Raw genomic sequence first — 22,399 nt, 5'->3', positions numbered from 1 at the left:
AAAATTGTTCAAAAGCCCTCTTAAACTGGGTGTTACAGGGTTAATATGTTCTACAAAAAGATTCGTAGGAAAAATTCTCAAGGGGTTGTCAAAGACATTGAGCACATATGGGATAAACGTACTTGAAAAAAATGTATTCCATATCAAATAAAACTCTGAGATGTTTTTGGTGGAAAAGGATCTGGGCTCTGAAAATACCACCCAACCCTATTATTTTTGGCCTTCTCAAAACGAATATAAAAAAGAGCTTTAATCAACTTGAGTCTTTCGAATTTCCCGAATTTCCATCGAAATTCCATCAATAGAAGGCGGATTTATAACTAAGCCACATTATTTTCCTTCACATAACACTTATGTCTGCAATTCTGAGCAGACTTATGAACTAATTTATTGAAAGAGTGTGCACTTGCATATAGTGAATCATTCAACAATCATTGAACTGAAATATAAAGGGTGTTTTTTAAGAGCTTAAGAACTTTAAATGATAATTAAAAAAAAACAAATATTGTTGGAATCCATTTTTTTATTAATTATATTTTCATGGCACTTAGTTTTCTTTTTTTTTTTTGAATATGATATCCGGCATATGCCCACCGCGGCTACGAGTTAGCTAAAAGACTACTTTCTCCAGCAAATCTGAATAATAAATCTAAATGAGCGCAATCAGCAAATATGCGACGCAAACGATGGCCATTGACGAGCTGTATTTTAGGGCAAGTAGTAGGCAACACAGCCAAGAAAACCAAAGAAAAGCAATCTACCTTTCGGAATCGGCCGTAGGTTCCTGTTTTTTAGCTGCATGAGAACTATTGATATCGATAACTATGGTTTGACATTTCTTTGCAGTAAGGTTTGGCAAGTCATTATGAGTCGTTTAGCGCCAGAACAACGCAACCAAATTTCATAGAGCGCTGGCGGCATCATCGGCCCTTATTTCTTTCGAAATGAGGAAAGAGCTACCGTTACGATGAATGGCGAGCGCTATCGAGCGATGATGACTGAATTTTCGTCTTGACGACGACATTTGGTTCCGACAAGGCAGCCCAACTTGCCTTACAGCTCGCTCAACAATCGATTTATTGCCATATTCAGGCCACCATTGACGCCAATACGGCCAGATTTATGGGAAAAAGTAGTCAAGTGTCATGAATTGGATCAGCGATTATGTATACAATTTACATAAAGAGCGATGGTTCGGTCCAGAATGCTGCAGAACTGTAAAGTGTTTTGTGAAAAGTCCGAACAAAAAACTGTTAAATTTTCTACTAAAACTTGGAAGGAAAGACGATCGGTTGATGGTCGGTATTATTACAGGACGCAACCCATGGGGTCAGCATATGACCACCATTGGAATCATTGAGGACCCAGTGTGCCTGTCTTGCTTGGAGGAGGCGGATAGCACTGAGCACTTTCTCTGTGAGTGTCCTGCTTTTGCTAGAGCAAGGCTACGAGTTTTGGGTTCAGATGTCATGAGAATGAGTAATATTCGTTCTCTAAAACTGGAGGATATTTACAGATTTGCCAAAGAATTTGGAAAATTCTCACAGGACTAATTACCTTTATCTCAGTCTCTATTCTTTCCTATCTCTGTTACTTTTCTCCTTCCCTCCTTGACTATCTACCCTCTTTTCAGAGCTCCAAATACAATGGGCTTTTTAGCTTGAGTGTTTTAGAAGCCACCAAATCTCTTGGTTTTCCTTCGCTCGACCTATTCAAATTTCAATTTCAGTTAAAATTTGGACTGATCGAATGGGACATGCAGACATACAGAACAGAACTGCAGCGAACAGCGGAACGGGTTGACGGGTACCCGCTGTAAAAATTAAAAAAAAGATTTAAAGCACGAAATTTAACAGAATTGTTGCGGCGACGGATTTCTTGCTGACGGTTATTTTTACGGCGGCAAAATAATTAGATTTATTTCCATTTTCTCCGATGGGTTGAAGACTCAGGTTTGCTTTTCTGATAACTCGATGACAATTTATTTGTTTACAAGCAGCAGCAGGCAAATAAAAAGCAAATAATATTCATTCGATTTGCACATGAAAACCGTTAAAATATCAATATCTTAAAAATAAGTTGTTTTTTTTGTAACAATGAACTTCAACACGTGGCTTCACAAATATACTATCTTTTCATTCACCACAAAATTAATTAAAAAAATTAATTTTATTGTCACCACAAAATGTCATGCAAACCGTCCACTTCGCAATTGTGTTTAACCGCCCGAATTTTTTGACGGAAGTGGATCAGCAGTTCACCACCCGTCAAGCCGTTGATCGCTGTCCTACTTCAATTCTGTTTCGATCCTATTTCGGATATCGTATTCAAAAATGAAAAAAAAAAAAAATAAATGCGATGAAATTATCTACCAGATTATAATAAATAAAAATTCATTACATTTTGTTTTGTATTATCATTTTAAGTTTTAAGCTCTTAAGAAAACACCCGTTATATGTAAGGAGTTTTGTGAAATTTTCACATAGTCAAATTTGCACAGGGTTAAAGACAAAATTATATTCCCCGAACTTAGAAGGAAAGACATTCGGTTGATGGTCGGCATCATTACAAGACACAACCCAGTATGCCTGTCATGCTTGGAGGAGGTGGATAGCACTGAGCACTTTCTCTGTGAGTGTCCTGCCTTTGCTAGAGCACGGCTACGAGTATTGGGTTCCGATGTCATGAGAATGAGTAATATTCGTTCTCTAAAACTGGAGGATATTTACAGATTTGCCAAAGAATCTGGAAATTTCTCACAGGACTAACTATCTCTATCTCTGTCTCTATTCTTTCCTATCTCTTTCTCTAATACTTTTCTCTTTCCCTGCTTGACTATCTACCCCCTTTCCAGAGCTTTAAATACAATGGGCTCTTTAGCCTGAGTGTTTTAGGAGCCACCAAATCTCCTGGTGCTCCTTGGCTCGACTTTTTCAAATTTCAATTCAATTTCATATTCCCCGCTATTCGAAATTATATTCTTAGGATTGCCTCTTAGTGCGACAGCGCATGGCATATCTACTCATATTTACACACACAAATATTTGTACGGATATCATTTGCTCACTTAGGTTATTTATGAACTCTGCTGTGTTGGTATTTATACAGAATGATAATTGGTTCGATTAGCCAGTTAGTTTAGCAATCAAAAGCAAATAACATTAAAATACAAATGATAATTTTTCAAAGAGCAATCAATAGGTATGTAGTTGCAACCAATGGGAAGCGATCAGCGTGGTCATACATATGCACACACATAGCCATCTAGATATTCCCAGGCAGCCAGCATCAATGTTAAGTAGTTAGACGCGTGGTAGATTTATATGCAGATACAAACAAACAAACTGCAGCCACGTATAAATTATACATCCGTGCTTGCTGCTGTACTTATGTATGCATGTGTGTAAGTATGTAAGTTGGTGGATGTATTGAAAGTTAAGCATGCGTCACTTTGAATTTCCATTGCAAACTTCGCCACTAACTTGACAGTCTTATGGCGAGCCAGAGGCAGCTCCTGTCCTACGTGTTGCAGCGTCGAGAATGAGAATGCACGCACCGGCCGCACAGGCGATCGACACACAGCGTGATCAGTCGTTGGTTGATGGTTGGCTATGCACATAAATACGTGAATGCATGTTGGTGTGTGTAATGTGTTTTCTTGTATTAAATAAGAACTGCCGACTTGGTTAAAAGCGCAAACTAGCGACGCGCTGCTAAGCAGCGCTTGAAGTTGCAGTAAACGTAACAGCAACATCAACTGCAACAATAATAGTTGCAATGTGTGGAAGCAACAATAACAGCGAAAGGAAGAGATGAAGCAGCGTACGGCAACGGGCAAACGAGCCTGCAGAGCCACTTGCAACCGCTGTTGGCTCCGCGGAGGCTCGTTGTCTCGTTGGCGGCTCACAATTGGATTGACCGACCGATCGACGCTTCGACTAGCCAGCCAGCCAGCCAGCCAGCCAGCCAGCCAACCAACCGACTAACCGACACACCGATGGTATGCCATATGCACTGATCGTGTTATTCGTTTAACATTGAGAAAAATCTACGTTTACGCTTTTGTTTGTTTGCTCCACAGAGACCAAATCATTTGTTAGAACGCGATTATTTGTGTTTGCGACACAATGTTTGGGCTTTATCGGAAAGCAACGATCAGCGCGCAAGCGCGCGCGATCGAACGCCATCGCCATCGAATCAAACAGCAGCAGTAACAAGAACAACAACACACATGCACGCGCATACGCCCTCCACCCTCCGCCCTTCCGAAGCAAACGAGCGCGCGAAGAATACAATTGCTGGTAATGCCGCCTGATGCCGTGTGAAGCAGTGACTAGCTGTTTTTGTTGTTGTAAGTGTTAGTGTTGTGGCACTTCTGGTCAAAGCTACGCAGATTTACAAGTAGCAGGCAGCCCGTGGCAGCCTGGCAGACAAACTGCGACAAGCCGCTGCAATCCTTCGTAAATTCAATTTAACACCTTTTGGCGGCATCCTTTTCGCTACGCTACGACGCGACGAATGCATTGTTATTTTGCGGCCAATTCGCGTTGCGCTCAACGCCCGGCCACTTTGGCTTTGAAGAAGTGCTACAATTGGCGTTGTTATAGCTGTTATTGTTGTTGTTGTTGCTGTTTACTGTTCACCATGCTTTTATTTGTATTTTAATTTTTTCGTCTGTAGCTACCACTGTTTTACATGTTCTATTTGTTGCCGCCGTCGCACGTGCGACAATTTTCCCATTTGATCCTGCTGTCCCCAAAGCGACGGCGTGGAGGGCAGGCCGCGGCGCACGGCGGTAAACATTCACATGCTCGCATTTGTATGTTGAATTCATGTTTCGCCTGCCATTTATCGCTAGCTGTGGCGGTGGCGATGGTGGTGGCGGTGGCTCTGATGGTGGCTGCCACAGTGACACTTCCTTGGCGCGCGCGCTACAATTGGCTGTGAAACGGCTGTGTTGCTGCTACTCAACATATGCGCAATTTCTTTGTGAAATTCTTTCGAGTTTCTTCAGCCGCTGGCTGCTCGAACAAAACACTTATTTCCAATAAACTTTTTGATTTGTATAATTATTTGCAGCAAAGGCACTGTAGGCGTGCAGATCTCAATATATATCTGCGTTTTAGATTTCATATCAGCGCTTGCGTATGTACATAGGTACATATGTTGGAAGCACAAATGATGATGATGGCACGACACAACGTCAATGTGTAGTCAAATGAGCTAAACTTAACCCACGCATGCGTGGTTGCTTAAGAAATCAAAAAACAAAGAAAAAAAGAGCAAAATAAAAGTTTAAAAATTTATAAAAAATTAAATTCAAGCTGGTGCGCCCAGCTCATCACTTTGTCTTGCGATGATATCATGTGTGCGACTATTGTAGAAATGTAAAGCTTTTTGGCATATGGGCATTATTTAGCACTTAAGGAATAAATAAAAATAAATTAATAATAGAAATATGTTTGCAGTGGACACAGGTCTAGCCGACGCTACCCCGCGCTTCTTGTTGCTTCGGCGCCCTTAACTCTGCCACCAGCCACGCAAAATTTTAAAACATTGACCAATTTTGGTAGTTAGCAGAGCACTTTCAAAGCTTTGCTTATCTGCCCGGTACACCCACCCACTTTAAGCAGATGTAGCTATTTACTACACTCACACATACTTATGTATAAGTAGATGCACTAAACCAACTTTCCTGTTTGAAAATTTCAATGTTTCTTTTTTTGTTTTTCAAAGTAAGGCTAACAGAATTTTGTACTAATTTAAGCAAGTTTGGTAGCTTTCTTGCCCAAATCTGGGTGTCCATTTGTTGAAAAATATAAGAAAATTTTACTAATCTGTGACTATAGCAATATTAATTTTACCGTTCGATTAAGGAAGAGTCGATGAACTCTGGTGTATGTTAGTTAAAGCTGTAATAGACAGTGACATATTTGGGTCAGCTCTTTGGCGCATTTTGATACGCCAAATCATCAGCATCACCATAGCACAGTTCGGTGTGAACCATTGCTTCCATCACAATTCGCCTTCATGTCACTCGATCTTCAGCTTTTCTTATGCTATTCTAAGTCATCTCTCCAACTTTTTCTCAGGCGACCTTTTCTTCTGTCGCCTTGTGGATTTTTTTCGAAGATGTTTTATACGCCAAAAATTAGCTTCAATCTACCTTCTCGAACCAGCCAATGTGCCCCTTATAATATCTACATCTGTCAAATCGTATTTTAAAACAAGAAATAGGAATCACATGAGAGATTTTTCAGTATTATTGCACTTTTAAGCAGCAGTTGAAGTTTTTTAAAAAGCTGTGTTTTTTGTAAAAATACCGTACCACTGCCACTGTCAGCCATGGGCCGTTTTCTAACAGAAAAAGTTTTTCTTGTTTCATGGTCTATAACATGCGGCCTAACAAATGCTACCCATATGACACTTGCAACTAGCGCTACGAAGCATAGTAGACACCAGACACTTGACGGTTTCTCGGAGCAAAATCTGAAGGACCAACATAACTAAATTCAACGACAATTAGTTTTAGGATAGTGACAACAGACGATATCAGAGACTTCAGGAAAAAGCTATTAAAATGGAGCTTAGCCACCTGACTTGATGCTGGGCTAGATACTCACGTGACTCCACTACCAACCACCTCAGCCAACCCTCAACAATATCTGCTGTTCGCGCTGTTTAGACTATTTAAGAGAACCTGAAATAACTACATTTAACAAAGAAGATTTGGCATTGTTCATTTTCCTCACTCTTTAGGTTGCGTAACACAAGCCAGCTTTTCCTCATAAACTCCAGACACAATAATGATGTCTTCTGCTCTTAGACATCATTCGATTCGTGATCATATACAAATATGTACTTGTACGAGTATATATCATGTCGACCACCTGAGTGCAGATTACCGTAATCTCTCAAAATATTCAATATTTGACTATAGTCTAAGCATGGAAGCGTTCGAAGATAACAGAGTTAAATGTTGTTTGAAGAATACTTCCAAGTTCGGCTATAAAAAAAAGATCGGAAATTCTGATAAAGTTAAAAAACAAAGATCACTCACTGCTCCATATACAGGTATAGTACCGTTACATACAGGGACCATATTCGGCGGACCCATCTGGCAACCCTGTATCTTTTGACAGAGACGTCAGATCGCTTAATGACATACCGCGTTGGCAGCGTCAGTCCAAGCAGATTTTTACCATGGAACAGTACACGCCACGCGAGCGCTCCCAAATTGTTGAAATTTACATTCAACAAAAGAAGTCAATTGTGAAAAGAAAAAGAAGAAAAGAAGAAAATTGTGATGCCAATTATTCGTCGAAAGCGTATGAGGCAGTTCTGGTTTCAACAAGACGGCGCTCCACCGCACACGGCTCTCACCACAATCGATTTTTTGAAGAAATTTTTTCCTCGTCGCCTGATGTCGAAAAATTGCGATTTTGACTGGCCACCGCGTTCGCCCGATTGAACGCCACCTGACTTCTTCTTGTGGGGATATTTAAAATCAAAGGTTTATATTAATAAGCTAAAGACCATAGAAGAGCTCAAGAACAACATCCGTGAGGAAATAGCCGCTATTGCAGCCGAAATGTTAGCTAAAACTATGGAAAATGCTGCAAAAGGGGCACAATACGCCGTACAGGCTAAAGGCGGCCATTTGAGAGATATCATATTCAAAAAGTGATGTCAACAAATCTACTTGAACCAAATAAAATGATTATTATCGTCAACATCAAAAAAATTGTGTTTTTCTTTGATTAAAAAAAAAAAACACATGGGTCCGTCGAATATGGGCAACCCTGTAGTTCTTTGCCCGAAATGTTGCATCTAGAAATCACTACACTACAATTTGCGGTTGTTGCAACATTCACCTAAAATATGTACGTATTTTGTCTACTGAGTGTGCAACTAAACTGAGCTAAAGAATTTCTAAACCTACGAAACAAGGCTGGAAAAATGTCACGTAAAATTATTATATGTTCGGGTAGGCGTACTGCCATTAACTTTTTGACATGATGAACGTTTTTAAGACTTCTATAACTTCCAATGAAAAAAGCGGATGGCCTCTATTTTGTGAAACTATTCCACTTTCTGCCTATAGGAAAGAACCACCATAAAGATTTAAATATATACTAGGAGGGTCGTTTGAAAAGTCGTGCAAAGTCAGAGAGAGAACACTAGTCGCGCGTCTCGAGGGCATTTTGCGCTCTTATTGCATTAATTATTTAGTGCACTATGCCTTACCCTGATCGAGGTTATGTTTAGTTAGTAGCATCGTCACCAAGTTTCAGCCAGATGGGTATATTTCTTTGTGTTTGGCTTTCGTTTGAATCCAGGAAGTCGAGCGATTTTAAAAAAATGGAAACATGGAAGTCGACAACGCCCCAGCTACGCCTTAGCAGTTGTGTTGGCAAAATTATTTTAATGGAAATAAGGTTCCAACTCGTTTCACATATGCCCTACTCTCCATGCTTGGCTCCCTGGGACTACAATTTGTATCCTAATTTGAAGAAATGGCTGGCGGAAAAAATATGTATTTTATTCAAACTAGGAGGTGATTGCAGAAACGAATGGCTATTTTTCAGACATGAACAAATTCTATTATTCGGAAGGGATCAACAAACTAGAACAGTGTTGGAGGAAGTATATACGCCTAAAAGGAGACTATGTCGAAAAATAAAAAAGGTTTGGCCCAAACAATTAAATAGTTCTTATTTTTACACGGACTTTTCAAAGAGCCTAGTTGCTCAAATTTGCAGAATTTTAGAAAATGGAGAGAATACTGAACAAATAGTTTTCTTCGCTTCTGTGCACCACAAATGACATTTGAGCCCAAGCAGTTCAAAAGTGCTTTAGCAAGATCAGCCGATCACAAGCAAGATCATTACGCACAGCAAAATAATCATAGGCGGCGCTTAGTTACCAAAACCAACTGGAATTACTTTCGGCCAAATACTGGCACGTCGCAGTATTTTCTAAATACAGTTTATAAGTGTTTTATTTTGACATAGAAATAGGGTTTCTAGCTGTTAATGCGTACCGCCACCCGCCTCATATCACTACTTTGATTGACACATCTGAATTAATAGATTCCAGAATGGCAACTTTGAATCGACATCCTATTCAAGACTCTTAAATTGCATCTTGTTTCAATAGTTAATTTACACTTAAGTTCCAACCCAAATTAATGTCCAGTACTAACTACAACTGACTAACATTATCTGCAGCAAGTGTGGAACGTATAGCGATCAAACATTTGCTTCACCAACTCGGCCAGGAATCTTCGAAATTGTCAAAGATAAGTGAATGAAGTGCGCTGACTTTTTAAGTTGCAAATCTTTAGCAAATCTATCAAACAATTCTGTATTAAAAATATTTCGCCGCCATTGAACTCTGGCTATCGAAATATTTCTTGCAGATCGATAAGACAGAGGAAGGGATTCGTAGTTTATAAAATTATTATCACAATTGAAATTCCTTAAGATTTAAATCTTTTTCTTATAGAATGAAAGCAATGAAGTGGTGGTATAATAAATTGAAATAATTTTTAGACATGAATTGACGAAATTCTCCAACTGGTAGTGCGCGTCTTGATGTTGTTCTAACAGTGAAGGCACTTGCAGTTTTATGCCGCTCTGAACGACAGATATTTTTTATGAGAAGCATTTTGATGCAAGCGGAGTGGCGACCCTACTAATAGAATAAATCTTAAATTATAGGATATTTCATGCCCACAGTGGGCATCAAACCCGACGTAAAAAGTGCATGAAAACTACTAAGAAAAAAGAAACTTCGTTCCAAAAAAATGTCATAGCGCTGAAACATTTATTATTTGCAGCTGCTTTAAGCCGCTGTTATTAAATAAATCCCAATAAAAGTTTACCATTATTCAAGAAACTTAAAATTGTTTGTGGTTTATAAAATTAGATTTCGGCTTATAAAATATTGTAAATATTTATTTTAGTTCTGAATTTAGAGATTAAAAAAGAATTAAAGAAAATTGAAAAACTTGAATGCGTGATACTAAATTACAAATTATTTAAAAACTTACAGTGAAATTTGTTTTTTTATGTACTCATAGAGAGAAAAAATTTAGAAGAAAAATATGAACATTTCTTACAGATATTTTTTAAATAGATAGTTTTTGATCATTGCACAAGTTGGCGCAAAATTAATCATCCTATCGGAGGATTTATAATTTTTGCCAATGGCACTTGTAAACTCGGCAGCTGCAATATACAAACAGACAAGCAATGGAGCGGGTAAAGATCAAAATAAGGATTGCCATCACTTAAAATCAATTTTTTTTATTTATATTAGTAAGAAACTTATTCCAAAACGAAATTGATTATAGATGATTAATTTTGCGCCACCTTGCACTTACATGCATACATGTATTAATTGAAAGAAAAGAAACTTTCTTTGCGTGAAAATGCAAAATCTCAAAATCTAATCGAACTGATTTTGTTTATAATTAAAATCTTAAACGTCATTGCAAATTTATGGAATATTTTTGGTGAGAATTTTATTGTTTGAAAAATTAACATTTTCAGAACTCAGCTATAGGTTTTATATCTAGATTTAAAAAAATGCCTAAAAATTGCCTCTGCATCAAAGCGGTAGTCATTGAATATCGAAGAAATCGGTCTGAAATTTTGTACGTATAATAAAATAATTCGAGCTTCTTTTTTTGCAAAAAATCACATAGTAGAGATTTTGATTTTGGAAGATATTGTAAAAAATTTAAATTAAAAAGAACACGTAAATATTTCACGTCACACTTTAACAAATACGAATGCACAACAACATAGAAACACCAAAGACACAGTCCTAATTTTTGCAGCACCTACTCCTTAACTGCCCTGCTCTCGCGGGACTAAGATTTAAGTATTATGGTTCTCACTTCTTCCCTACGCCTGCTGATTTAGCAGGTCTTGATATAAAAAATTTGATGGAATTCATCAGCACCGTAAAGCGATTAACACAACCGCAAATGCATTACCGTTCATAATCCACAAATACTCAACCCCCCTTCCTCCCGCAATAGGAGCACAATGAATGAATTTGGTTTCTTCGTCCAAATGGGCCAACTCTCTGGGAAACCATTATAACCTAACCTAGCTTAACCACAGTCCTAACTGTTCCTTTTGTATTTGTTCAAATGTTGTGGTTTTTTCGTTTGAACTTCTGTTGAATTGAAAAGACTAATAAAACAAAAATTGCAACCTTAATTCACTGTTATGATGTTACAGCAACAATAGCAACATTACGTCGGTATAATCATAATTTATTAAAAATGCACTATTTGGCATACAAATTCAATTTTTCTTAGAAGTGATAAAACAAATTTCAGAATATCGAAGAATTCTGGAGCCACAAAAAATCCAACTAACCCAAGGTTATTAATACGTCCGCTAACTTAGAATACATACATACGAAAATACATGTACGAAAATATATGAAACATATAGAATTTGATGTATTAAAAATTAAATATTTTTTTTTTTTGAGTAATAATTATTTTTTTGGGAGTAATAATTTTTTTTTATGAAATTGGTGCTAAAATTACGACCTATGCAGGTAAGCGCCTACTTACACACCATCCAGATGTGTGAGTTGCCGACAAAAAGCAAACAAAAAACAAGCATAGAATAGACGAATATTTAAATTTAGAACGTGAATTAAGAAAATCAAAAAAAGTCTAAAGATTTAAATTTTAAAAAAGCACAATAAAAAACACCGCACTCTGCCGCATTACTCACACACTAATGCCCAGCGACTTTATCGTGAATTCAACAAATGTCTAAAGGTGAAAACCTACTTACTCCACTTTGGCAGCCGCAATAAATTCCATATCCGATTGCTAAACAAGATAAAAGGAAAAATAGTCCAATGCAAATGCGTAAGCGTGTGCCAAAGTGTTAACATTATTTAAGCCCGCACATTTTCAAGCATCGAAAGCCGCACATCTTTAACATTCTCACACTGCATTTTGTATTACAGTAGCTGGCACAATACCTTCCGCTGGAAATTTCGCTATTGATTTATTTCGTGCAATGCACTTAAAAAGGCCGTGAAACTTAAAGCGTGTAATTTTGTCTATCTACTGCATTTAGAGATAAGACGCCCACTGATAGAGCGTGGATACATATGTACGCGCGTACCCACATGTGTGGATAAAAGCGCAGAAGTACGTTAGTACATTTCATACGCAAGAGATTGTGTTATAAAATACGTATGCACATACATGTGTGTGTGTGTGTGTGTATGGGCATAGATCTATGCATATTTAACTTCATAAAGGCGGTCAGTGATTTAAGAAGGGAAAAGCACTTAAGCGTTTGTTTATCTGGTGGTAATTTTTTTAATAATATATATTTAGGCACGGTTTTAATGGCAGCACTCCAAGTGCGCGCAACGTTTCCCTCACTTCAGAAAGTTTAAAAAAAGTAACCTACAATTTTTAGAATACTTGAATCCCCACGAATTAAAAAAAACTATAATTTCCTTTCAGTATAAAAGTTGGCAATATTTTTATATGCATATCCAAGCATACAGACATATGTGCATAACCTCTCCTAAAGAAGTGGCACTTATAGCCTTTTCCTGTGCATTGCTTATCATTTGAAACATTTTTTTTTTTTTAAACAACTTTTCGCACCACACGCCGCACACTCACCTTCTTCATGATGCCAGTTTTGCGTTTTGAAAATGTCGTATATCTACGTAATTTATTATCGATGTATTCCATTTTGATTTTGACTCGCCCTTTTGTTTTCTTGCCATTGGCAGGAGGTGATTTCTTGTTTTGTAACGCTGTGTAACTGTCATCCACCACGTCGGGCACATTGCCACTCACTTGGCTCTGCTGTTGCTGCTGCTGCTGTTGTTGTTGCTGTTGTGCACTTTGTTGTCCACTGCCACCGACACAGTCGAGTCCTTGCAGCGATTGTGATGACATGCCCGCAGCACTACTGCTGCGATGATGATCTTCATAGCAATCGGAGCCAGCACGCTTGATGCCACGCTGATGACTCGTATTGCCGCCAGTGCTGTTGCCTGTGCCAGTGACCAGGGATTGACACTGTGTGCTGTTGGGCATGAGACCGCTCGAACGTGAACTGAATCCTACGCCTGCACCACCGCCCATTGGCTGTATGAGGCCGCCTGATGGTGGACGACCGCCGAGCGCACTAACAGCCGCAGGATTGCCACCATATATGTCGGCTTGGTCGGCCAAACTTAGGCCGATGCCGCTCATAGGATAGTTGAGGTTGTAGCGCGAGTCACCTCGCGTAGGATCCATTCTAAGGTAGAAGTTCTCCACCGTGACGATTTTATGTTTTCACCTTTGTTAAATAACACACACGGAAGCAACTGCTCTTGTATAGCTGTTGCTGTTGCTGCTGCTGTTGTTATCACCGCTTCCGTTGCCGTAGGCGTTTTTGTCACGGTAATCAGTAGCGAGCAGGAGCACTTGCGATGACGTTCGGTATCACACGGCACAGCACAGCACAGCACAGCACTGCAAATTACCACTTCAATGCCACTTTCTTTCGTTTCAACACTAAATTTGATCAAATCGCATAAGCAGTAAACACGAGGAACGTGGCTCTTATTGGTGCCTATTGCGCGGCCTGTACAAAACAGCAAACACTTGAATTCCAAAAATAAACACAAAAACGCACTTTTGACACTTTTTGAGGGAATCTCGGATAGTACAGAATCGAATCGGATAACACCAATAAGAAGGCGACGAGACAGCTGCACGCAACTGTCAAATTAACGCATGTGGCTCGCCGAATTGCCTGCACATTTAACACACATACACAGCCAGGTAACGTGCACGTCGCGTAGATATACGATTCCTATTTTTAATTTCAACAACTTTTATTTAAATTAACACAAATTCCAAACGACCGTGTAAAATTTGGCAATCCGGACTATTATTTTCTTCGATTCCTTTTAGGTGCTGCGACTAAACGTTTGTCAGAATCAACAAATGTCAAACTATATATGGCTCGCTCTCTCCCTCTCTCTCTATATGTTGTTGCTTATTGCTTGTTGCTGCTGTCAGCTCTTTCGACGCTGTCAATAGTTTTAATGCTTTTTCAGTGTTGCGAAGTGCTCGCGTGCCATACGGTTGTTGCCACTATGTTGTAGGAAATTTATAGAATTTCACCAAAAATCCAAAATTGTTTTTTTTTCTTATTGGAGATACAATTATTTACGCCCCCGCGAAAATGTATTAAATATCCTCTAAAAATGTTGATAGTGCTGTTGTATATTCTAGCTGCCGCCGCTGCTTCTATTTTTGCTATTATCCAAACGCCGTCAAACAACTGATAAGGAGTGTTTCCACTTTTGTATGTTCGCTGTTGGCAAAAAATACGTAAACTGCGGAAATGTCGCTTGTAACAGACAAATATGAGTTTATCTATGCGTTTATGTCGTTATTGCGACCACCTTGATGTTCTCTAGATGGAGGCGCGCTACCGAATAAACTCGCTTTCAATCGAGTCACATATCACGACCGTTTTTTATTTTTTCTTTACTCCACTGCGCCAACTGGAGAGCTGCTCCACCAGGCAACAACAAGAAAACCAACGAAAAACATGTATTATTGGAGATTGGAGTGCCAACAAGCCAGCCGGAGCGCCGCCAAAGCCATAATCCGCTGCATTCGCTTGAAAGTACGTGCGCTCTGATTTCTCTTGACTTGGAGAATTTGAGCGTGTAGACTTTTTGTGCTCTTTCATGTTACCAAACTCAGTTTTCATTCGCTATCAAGCTGTTACCTGGCTCTCTGACTAGCCGATAAATCGGACTTCATTCATAGCATTGTTTTTGTTTGCGTATATTTTTGTGCTTTGCTTTTTTGGTATTGGTTTCTCTTTTGGCATTCACGAATATTCAAAACGTTCAAACCAGACTTTAATTAACTATTACTGCCAATGAAGGCCTTATCTTTTACAATACACAAATACACACGCGCATTGGCAGTTGGTGAGTCTATGGCGCGCGCGCGATTTTGATTTGATTTGTTTATTTATACCTATATAATACATCCATATGTATGCGCGCGTATGTATTATCAAGCGTTTATACATGAGTAGCACACAAAAACAAAAACAAAAACTAAGAAATCATAACTTCGGCTCAGACTTTTACGGTGCTATTGGTTGGTCAATAGCAATAAACTCCTCCCATTGTAGGAATGCCGCGCCGCAGACGTTGTTTTGTATTAGGTATTATTATGAGTGATCGTTTGGAGACAGGCGTCTGAGCAATGCGCTCCATATGCAAATGCATGACCAGTAATTTTTCATATTTACACTTTAACCAAAGGAAATTATTACCGTAATTTTAGCATTTTAACTCATTTATTAAATGTTTTTAATCTCTTGATGGTGAGTGATTGGGTACTTGTATGTGCATATATATGTACGTATGTGTGTACTTTTGTTCAGGAAAAACTTGTTTAGTGAAAATGTTCCTTATATCATTTTATTCTAGTTACGGATCAGGTAAGACCTTTTTAGCGTTTTTGTAGGTGTTTAAACGTGTGGAATCCATCTAAAAGGAACTGTTGCCACAACAATGCGTAAAATGTCGATCATAACCAAATTAAAAACGCACCTGCAATTAGATATGGCAAACTGCACACGTGATGGTACAGATATATGTATGTAGTTGCAATAAGCGAGTTAACACAACAAAATTTATGGCATGCATACGAGCAGGCTGACAGTGACTGGCGAAAAGGTTCGCATAAGGGATTACGTAATGAAATTTCAAAACAGGAAAATAAAAAATTATAAAAAATAAACAACTTAAAAAAAAGCATTACTGTGATTTCGACAAGATATGAAGATCAAGTTTTGTGCTAAAATTAGGTGATTTATTGTAGATTAGGATAGGGTAGGAAAAGATTAGCTAGGGTTGATTATATTGAAGTGGAATGAGATGAGTTGTGATAGGACAGAGGTTAAGATAACACTTAAAAAAAATTGTTGGTTCATCATCTCACGATTCTGTGACTGAAAACGGCTACACCAGCTTGGTGGTATTGTCGCGCATTCATAGAAATTATGGAACAATAAACCCAAGAATGTATGTGTTAAAATGTTTAAAAGGCCTTAAATGTAGAGCACCTCAGCAGGCTTTGCGCAATAGATACCTTTTGGTCGGAGTGCGCAGTAGCCTTATAATAATAATAATAAAAATAATATGATGGGACATAAATCGATATACAGGGTGAACGATATGAAGTGTTACCAACTTCACACTGCTTGTATCTGTAAAACAGCTCATGACATCAACGTCAAAATTGTTCTAATGACAGTTCAATATATTGTTTATAAGCCATCAAAAGCATTTGCGTCTCAGCTTTGCTGAATTTTTTTTTTCTGTGATGGAATTCAAACGTAATAGGGTAATTGCGTTATATTTGGCCGAAAAATCACAACCAGCCATTGTTCGTGAACTCAGTCACCTCAAAGTGAATAAAATTTTTGTGTATCGCACTATAAAACGTTACAATGATACTGGTAGCATTGCAAAACGCTATGGAGGTGGACCAAAAAAAACCGCAACAACGCCAGAAATGGTTTGGAAAGTGAAGGCTCGACTTGAACGAAATCAACAACGAAGTGGAAGAAAAATGGCCAAAGAACTGAAAATATCGCAAGACAGCATTCGACGCATATTGAAAAATGAGCTCAAAGTCAAGGCTTACAAGTTCCAAAAAGCACACGATCTTTCACCCCAGCAAAAAAAAGTTCGGTGCGAAAGAGTAAAGGAGTTGTTGCACTTGCACGAACGTGGCGAATTTCCTAACACTGTGTTTTCTGATGAAACAAAATTTCCAGTTGAGCAGTTCATAAACACTCAAAACGATCGTGTTTACTTGACCGAACGCTCATACGAATATTTGAGCCTACGTATGGCCACTCGAAGCAATTTCCCATCGCAAGTAATGGTTTCGGCCGCAGTGACCGCTGATGGGTGCCCTCCAATCGTTTTTATCGAGCCTGGTGTCAAAGTGAATGCGACTTATTATTGGGAAAATGTTTAGAAGCTGCTTTAACGCCGTGGACATGCAAACATTTCGGTCGTAGACCATGGACGTTCCAAGAGGACTCGGCACCGTCTCATAAAGCTCGTGTGAACCAAGAATGGTTAAAAAATCATGTTCCACACTTCATTTCGTCCACACAATGGCTTTCGAATTCGCCAGACGCAAATCCGATGGACTATTCCATCTGGTCCATTTTGGAGAGCAAGGTGAAGACTAAAAAATATGCCGGTATGGATGCGCTGAAAAAAGCGATTATACGAGAATGGGCCTAAATACCTGACCGTTTGAAGGCTATAGTCAAGGCAAAAGGTGGACATATCGAGCTAAAGTGAATATATTTAAAAATTATAATCATTTTTGAACAATTTTTTCTTTGAAATCAATAAAAACTAATTTCACACAAAAAAGTTATGGTGTTTTGAATAGGTAACACTTCATATCGTTCACCCTTAATTATGTGAGATGCAAATAGATCGAATACATCTGTAGTATTACCAGAAGGCGTTAACGACCCTCGAATATTAGATGTAGCGAGAACATTCAAGTGTTTAACCCATTCCACCACCACTTTCCTTGAAAGCCATTTCGCATGATTGTAGGCTTGCCAGCAGCGTTCCTTTTGTTTTGGTTTGATGAACCGAACAAATAACGGTAGCCACATGCGTCTGCATTAAGTGTGAAGCATTTTAGCAAAATACAAAATGGCGGTTTCTCAAAAAAAAAAATCGATTTTTGATCAAAATTTCGGCCTTAAATTGTTCTTAAAAAAAAAATTTTCATTCAGAAAAAATCTTCGATTAATTACTATAAAATATATTTAAAATTTGAGACTAATGGGTTTAGCCGTTTTCGAGTAATATTGGTCACCGACTTTAAAAACAACATTTTTAGAAAAACGAGTTTAAAGTTTGTTTTGTATCTACTTTCAAGCACTTTTCAAATTTGCGTGTAACTTTGAAAATATTCACCGGGACGATATTAAATTTTCTGTGTGTATTCTTAAATATATGTACATTAAGCAAATAAAGTAAAAAAACAAATCGATTTTTTGAAAATTCTAACTGTATATAACCCCTTAAGTCTTTCCATGATGACATGTCAATGAATACTGAAAAAAGTATGTATTTAGTTTGACAGTAGGCACGCGTGTTCTGCCAAAAATACCCCTATTGGAAAAAGTGCCCACCATCTGATCACCCTTTAGTACCAGGACACGGAGAAGTTTATAGTTTTTATGCTCCTTAGTTTCATAAGACTACCTACTTAGTTACATTTACTCGTATTCCCTTATTAAAGCTATCCACCAGCTGTTCGGGCATGGCAATTTGCATTCTTTGAATAACACCGAGGTATATCTGTCCATTGCGGAAAATTCGCAGACAATATCGCTGGTAATGGCACGCACCCCGGCTCCTTTGCCGAATAGTACGTTTAGTTAAACTTTCTGCTCATTTTGAGAGTTACTGTTTCTTTACGTTGTATAGTGCTCACATACATACCTACGTACATAGGTAATGCGGTATGCAATGTGTTCGAGTACGCATACATACATATATACATGTATATGTATGTACATATGTAAGTGCGTTTTTTCTATTTTAAAGAAGTTTTGACAAATCCCACTGGAACATTCCATACCGGATTTTTCTCAGAATCTTAATTTTTTTCACCAACATTTTCCACTGCTTAGTTTTTATTTGTATGTATGTATGTATGTATGTATGTATACATGTATGTATGCCAGTTTGTTTGTCAGTTGAGTGGAGTTTAGTGAGACATACTTGCTGCTACTGCTGCCGCAGCGTAAAAGGCCAGAAATGGTAAAAACATGCGACAGCATTACAACCTCTGGAGGATTTGCGTAATGTATCATTATACACGTACGAGTACGTCACCAATACGCGAGGAGCTCGACAACACACAACTCGATCGGCTGCCATGGACTTTCGTGCCACCAAGTGCAACGCACAAATATTCGTCCTCAAACAGTCGAACTGACGAAAGCGACGACGATGACGATGACGACGACGACATTCAAGTGGAAGTTGACGTTGGCGTAATGCAGAAGAAGAAGACGAAGACGAAGGCGCAGCAGTCGTACATCAGCAACGGCAAATATAGTTGATATTAAAGTCAGAAATCACCGTAGAAGTTGCGTATCGTCTAAAGAATTTGTTATGCTCGTACCAACAACAAACACACGGCAAGAAGTTACGCTTATACACGTATGTGTGTATGTTGGTGCATGCGTATAACTCCGAGCAAACTCTCGTTTGTGTATAGAGTTATAAACGTGAATATAAACGTGAACAAACACATTCTGCATCCCGAATGATCATATAAAGTATTTCCCCAACTATTGAATCTTGAATACTACTCGTACATGCCTGCCTGCTGTTTTACTGCTGCTAGACGCTAGCTGCGGGCTGCATGCTGCATACTGCCTTGGCCTGCCTTACATCCTTAAATAGGAAATATTTTCAGTCCACGTGCAGTGACTATCTACGAGGCTGCACTCGAGTCTAAGCGTCTATGCGCATATGAGTTGGCTTGTGTTTGTGTGTGTGTACGAGCGGGCACAACACCGGTGATGACGAGTTCGCATACTACTCGCCGGACTGTTTAGACTGTTTGGACTGCTATGTCATCACAGTTATTGCTCCCTGATGATAATCACTGCATTCCAACAAACAACATGTTAGTTTGTATAAAGATCTCGTGTGCACTATAGATACTAACCATAATGGTAGATTCTATGCTGCTCCTGTTCACATTGACACTGCAATTCCATAGCTGGGCAGGCAGGCAGTCAGTCAGGCAGGCAAGTACAACTAGATTTTTGTGCCCCTAGATGCTCACCACCAACACCCCCATCGCCAATACCAAATGGGTAGCCGCTAGCACGGCTGATCTTGCAGCAACACCAGACAGTCTAACAACGAGCTATGTACCTCCTATCATCCAACTATAAGTATATGTACCTGCTACTAAGTATGTACGCGTATGCCCATCGATCGATCGATCGAATGCGCCGATCAAGACGATCGATGGCTGCCTAACTGGCTGCCTGGTTGGCTAGCTCGCTAGCTGCGCGCTGATCGACTTGTTGCCAGATTGGTGGTTAGAGTGAAGATGGCTGGCTAGCTGGCTGGCTGGCTGCCTGGCTGACTGACTAGCTGGATGGATGTTTTGTTGGTTGAAGCGATCGGTGAACGGTGGGCGGTGGGCGATAGTGGTGGTGGTGTTGTTGTTGTTGTTGATTGTGGTAGTTGTGATGCATATTGGTCGCATCATCACTCCAAATGGAATCTTGCCTTTTACGCCAAGTGAACGACATAGTTGCACAACGTCGCCAGCATGTCTTCCACAGAAAAATTCAGAATCGCTTTGTAAGTGGCTGGTGAATTTAATTAAATGAAATACCTTCTTGGGATATCAATTATTTGAGTTGTCGGCGGTCAAGCGGTAAGCACAAGCAAGTAGTACGAGTATAAGTGTACAAGTATATTGTAAGTAAGTAAGTAAGTACGTAAGTCGGTATTGTAAGCAAGCAGGCAAGCGAGCACGGTGGTAGGAGTTGTTGCACTTACTGGTTACTAATGAGAAAAGTTAATCGTTATGATTGCCTAAAAGATCACTTACATTAGTATGGAAGTAAGAGCAAGCATTAACGCAGCATGCAGTGCATACGCATACATACATATAGCAAACTATTTAAATATGTCTATGTATATTTACACGCACACATACTTGGCTGCCAACTTACGCACTTGCGCACTTTTATACTTGCACATCCTTGGTATATTCATCACCGCAGAGAACACTTCACGCATTACTATGCAGGCATGTGAGCAAATATGTTTGAAATGTTGGCATTTCAAGAATTTATTCTAATCTTAAGTAGATATATGAACTTAATTCCATAGAGTCTTAAAGGAATTCTAAAGGCTTGTTAAAAGCTAAAATGTTGATTATTTGCTGCCATTATTTTTATCAAAGTCAAAATGGCGGTTGAATTATAAGCAGCAAAACGAAAATAGGTTTTTTTTTTTGTTTTTTGATATGCGTCAAGCTGAGGTGTAAAAAATCTCATTTAATTTTTTTTTAATTTTTTTAAATCAATTGTGATTATGATTCAATAATATTAACACTGAACGGCCGAAAGGCCCCGCTACGGGGACACAGAACTTATACGATAGAAAACGAAAGGCTCCAATAGGGGGCATGAAAAGAGTTCAGTTTTCATTTCATTTATTTATCATCGCTGTAGTTCTCTTTAACAAATATTGCAACTTTGTACATTCCTGGTTTGTTGATCATACAAAATTATACAACAAGTAAATATATTGAATCCATATTTAAATAAATCAGTTTAAATGTTTGGTTTAAGTTTTCATCCTTATAAACGTTTTAGAATTTCACCTAATTTTCGGTCGTCTTAATGCCTAGTATTACAAAAAAAGCTCTCGGCCGTTAAGAATTAAATTGTTGGTAAATCAGCTGAGTTGTTTTTTTTTCTTTCGCCGTGTCCATGAGACTGTCAGTTCAGAATGAAACAAGGCGAATTTATTATTTGTCTCATAGTTTCTCAATACTTTGCTTTGACAATCAAACATACAGAAAAGTGTTGTTGGTCTAGTGGCACCGCCTTAAATGAATGCGTCTTGTAAAAGGTTATGTAAAGTTTGGCAACTGATTTCGGATGCTACTCAATCCATTGATGCAATTTGGTAGTAAGGGAAAATCGAGCTTAGGGAGGCAGCTCCTCCAATACTTTCAAATTTTTTCCCTTTAAAAATTCATTTACAATCTAAAGAACATCTTTTCAATGTTTTAAGCTTAATAGAAAGTCTTAAAAGTTCCTTTAAGTCAGCGAAGAGATGAGCGTCGAACGAAAGATGAATAAGAACAAAAACTTTAATCGTGTTTTTTCACGAAATACGTTATTTTCCGTGCTGTCGAATTTACTCAAAAAGTAATTAAAATATCAACTTAAAATTTTGCAGGGATATTCTTTAACATATTGGCCTTAATTATTATTATTATTATTAATTGGCTGTTTGTGCACTGCGGCCTGAAGAGATCTATTGTGCAGCCATGTAACCTACTCAAACAGTTTTAGGCTTAATTTCTACCAGAAGATTTAGATCTATAGCCCCATTGTGCCACTGCTGAGCAGTCGTATATTTCTTTCTGCTGTTTCTTGTGCCTCTTTGCAGAGTCTACAGAAATCGTTTTCTATCGCACCTATCTTTTTCATGTGATAATTAAGTTTACATTGTCCTGTTAGTAGTTCAGTGTAAAGTTGTATGTCCT

General features: G+C 38.6%; 1 protein-coding gene across 2 annotated transcripts in view; it reads right to left on the bottom strand.

Moving 5' to 3' along the window:
* Window positions 1-14,114, bottom strand: part of LOC129245104 (serum response factor homolog) — a 69,564-nt gene extending 55,450 nt beyond the window's left edge. The window contains exon 1 of one of the 2 annotated variants that reach the window (XM_054883089.1): window positions 12,683-14,114. In XM_054883089.1, the coding sequence (XP_054739064.1) occupies window positions 12,683-13,309 (627 nt within the window). In that variant the 5' untranslated portion in view covers window positions 13,310-14,114. The remainder of the gene's footprint in view (window positions 1-12,682) is intronic. The other variant, XM_054883088.1, reaches the window with a different exon arrangement.
* Window positions 14,115-22,399: the final 8,285 nt, after the last annotated feature.

Source organism: Anastrepha obliqua, chromosome 4 (assembly GCF_027943255.1).
Source record: "Anastrepha obliqua isolate idAnaObli1 chromosome 4, idAnaObli1_1.0, whole genome shotgun sequence".
In the NCBI taxonomy this organism is placed as follows: Eukaryota; Metazoa; Arthropoda; class Insecta; order Diptera; family Tephritidae; genus Anastrepha; species Anastrepha obliqua.
Note: the sequence above shows the minus strand (reverse complement) of the source record. Positions and strands in the feature narration are given on the sequence as shown.